The sequence below is a fragment of the Elephantulus edwardii genome, unplaced genomic scaffold, assembly GCF_000299155.1.
Source record: "Elephantulus edwardii isolate Elephantulus edwardi_28Jun2011 unplaced genomic scaffold, EleEdw1.0 scaffold00001, whole genome shotgun sequence".
In the NCBI taxonomy this organism is placed as follows: domain Eukaryota; kingdom Metazoa; phylum Chordata; class Mammalia; order Macroscelidea; family Macroscelididae; genus Elephantulus; species Elephantulus edwardii.
The window spans coordinates 14,884,437-14,887,115 of NW_006399751.1; the positions used below are offsets into that span (position 1 = coordinate 14,884,437).

At 60.1% G+C, this 2,679-nt stretch overlaps 1 protein-coding gene across 1 annotated transcript in view; it reads right to left on the reverse strand.

Moving 5' to 3' along the window:
- KATNB1 (katanin p80 (WD repeat containing) subunit B 1) overlaps window positions 1-2,679 on the reverse strand; it is a 22,094-nt gene that overhangs the window by 4,043 nt on the left and 15,372 nt on the right. The window contains exons 5-10 of the mRNA XM_006878737.1: window positions 2,219-2,260; window positions 1,632-1,715; window positions 1,319-1,434; window positions 699-770; window positions 403-553; window positions 108-298 (exon numbers count right to left, since the gene is read on the reverse strand). Of these exons, the coding sequence (XP_006878799.1) occupies window positions 108-298; window positions 403-553; window positions 699-770; window positions 1,319-1,434; window positions 1,632-1,715; window positions 2,219-2,260 (656 nt within the window). The remainder of the gene's footprint in view (window positions 1-107; window positions 299-402; window positions 554-698; window positions 771-1,318; window positions 1,435-1,631; window positions 1,716-2,218; window positions 2,261-2,679) is intronic.

The following is a 2,679-nucleotide window of genomic DNA, read 5'->3' on the forward strand; positions in this document are numbered from 1 at the left end:
CCTGCCCCACGCACCCACATGCCCCCACCTCTATGACCCCTGTAAGCCCTGTGTCAGCCGCACAGCCCTCCCAGAGGGGCCTGCCCCACGCACCCTTGTGCCCCCACCTCTGTGGCTTGCTGCACGTGGTGCTTGGCCGCTCATAGATGCGCCGAAGGGGGGCACTGGGGTTGGGCAGCTGCTGCGTCAGGGGTCGGCTATCCTGCACAGGATCCTGGGCAACCGTGCCTGTCCTGGTGACCCGTGTCAGGTCCACCACATAGGAGGAGATGTTGCTCTGGGAGAAGGCCACGCCTATCTGCAGGAAGCAGCAGAGCTGGGGCTAGACTCTGGCTGGGAGATGGGAGGACCCGAGGCGGAAGCGAGGCATGACCCCGGCACCCTGGATCCAGGCCCTCTCACCAGCTGGTCGTTGCAGATGGCCAAGTCAGCCACCTTGCCCCAGTTGACAAGGACCACGTCAAAGCAGCGCTCGGGCTCCCAGCCGTAGACGCGCAGCGAGTCCTGGCAGCCGCTGTACAGGCAGCAGCCATCAGGGTTGAAGAGGATGCTCCTGGCCAACAAAGAGGCAGTTGGGGTCCAGGCCCCCACATGGGCCCATCCCAAGAAACCCAGAAGGCCGAGGAGAGCCCAGGCCAAGAGGACATGAACAGTGGGTAAGGAAGGTCCACCCACACTACCTCCCGCTGTCTGTGTACCTGACAGGCCCTGGCTCCCCTTCAATGCAGCTCACCACCTGGAATTTCTCCAGATCCCAGAAGCGGATTGTCCTGTGAAAGTAGCCATGCTGTGCTAGGTGGCCAGTCTCTTGCTGGTTTCTGGCCTGGGGAGGCCAGTTCCTCTCTAGACACTTTACCCCCCAGGGGCACGGACACAATGACATAAGGCCAAGCCCCTGCTTCTGCCAGGGTGGCCACGCAGACCTGGCCTGGTGCCCACACCTCTTACTGCCAGTCAAGAGCGCTAGAGACTGGAGGTCATATGCGCAGTTCAGCAAGTGGACAAGTGACCCAGGCCCACAGCCCTGGGCTTTCCTGCATGGTGGGTCCCTGCCAGGGGCCTTGGGTCCTGATAGGCCCACAGAAACCCAGGACACAGGCTGAGATGCCAGGGGAGAGATGGACCCAAGACAGGAACAGCAGGTGGAAAACACCCTGGGACAGACACACACACACAGAGGGTAGACAACCAGACAGGTGCCTGTGTGCACATATGCACGTGCATACACACGCATAGAGGGCAGACAGACACACACAGGACAGACACACACACACAGAGCAGAGGAGGGGCAGTGGTCCCAGGCAGAGCACCTCCTCACCTGTCCGAGCTGCCAGATGCCAGCAGGTACTCATTCGGATGAAACTCTACCACGTTGACAGGCCCTGTGTGGCCAGGGAACTCAGACATCATCTTGCCGGCAGTCAGATCCCAGAGCTGAGGGCAGGGCGGGGTAGGGGTGAGGGTGAGGCTGGGCTCCCACACTGCCAGCTCTCCCTGCGCTCCAGCTGAATTCCCTGTTCACAAACCACCTTCTCCTCCACATGCAAATCCAATCAAGACAGGAGGCAGGACTCAGTGAAGTCAGCAAACCCAGCCCCCAGCCCCCAGGTCAAGGCCAGGCCAGAAGCTACCTTCACTATGTGGTCGTCTGCGGCTGATGCCAACCACTTCCCGTCAGGACTGAACCGGAGACACCGCACGGCTTGGCTGTGTCCCTGCAGAGGACAGAACCCGGGGCTCACTGAGGGACCGGTACTCTACGGACTTCTCTCCCCCAAATTCCAAGACATGCAGTGTCTCCTGGGAGCAGCAAGGCCACAGAGGTGCTGCTGAAGGTGGCACTTTTCCAAGTGTGGTCAGAGACTGTAGATCAAGACTACATGGTCGAGCACATCTGGGAGGTGCCCTCTCTTAGGGAGTTACATACACCCCCTCTCAGCATCAAAAGCTGACAACTGCATGTACTTAGTGTTAAATCCAGTGATTCCAAACTCACATAAATAGGAAGCCTTTCCCCTCAGGACCTGTAACGTGCCTGCCAGAGAACGGTGTGCACTCTGGTGAACGGAGCTCTGACGGGACTCAGACAAGGTTAAGGTCAGCCACCCACAGTGCTTCTCTGGTTCATTTCTCACTTCTCTTTGGATAGCAGCCCCCACCTCAGCCCCACCCTGTAAGCCAATGGCTTATGGAATGACCAATAGGGGGTTGTCCTCACCCTGTACCGGAAGACACAGCCCTTCCTCCTGATGTCCCAGAGCTGTGGAGGAGAGACAGGGCAGAGTCAGGGGAGGCCATGGCCAAGGCCAGGGGTCACGTGCAGTGTGGGAGCCTGGCCTGGCATGCAGTGCCTGGCTGGGGGCAGAAGGGCTCTGCACACCCCAGCGATAACACCTGAAGATTCCAGGGGTCCCAAGCTGCTCCCTAGGGCTGGATTTTCTGAGCGAAGTGCCTGGCAAACCCTGCATGTCTCGCTTCTCTTGAATACTGAGAGGGAAGAGCTCAAGACAGAGCCCAAACCCGGCTCCTCGGGTGAGCCACGCAGCCTGGCCCGGCTTCCGCCCAGAGGATGGGCAGCACGTAGGAGGACATGCAGCCTGACCCTGTTTGAGCCCAGAGGATGGGCAGCACGCATGGGGGATGGGCAGCACGCATGGGGGATGGGCAGCACGCATGGGG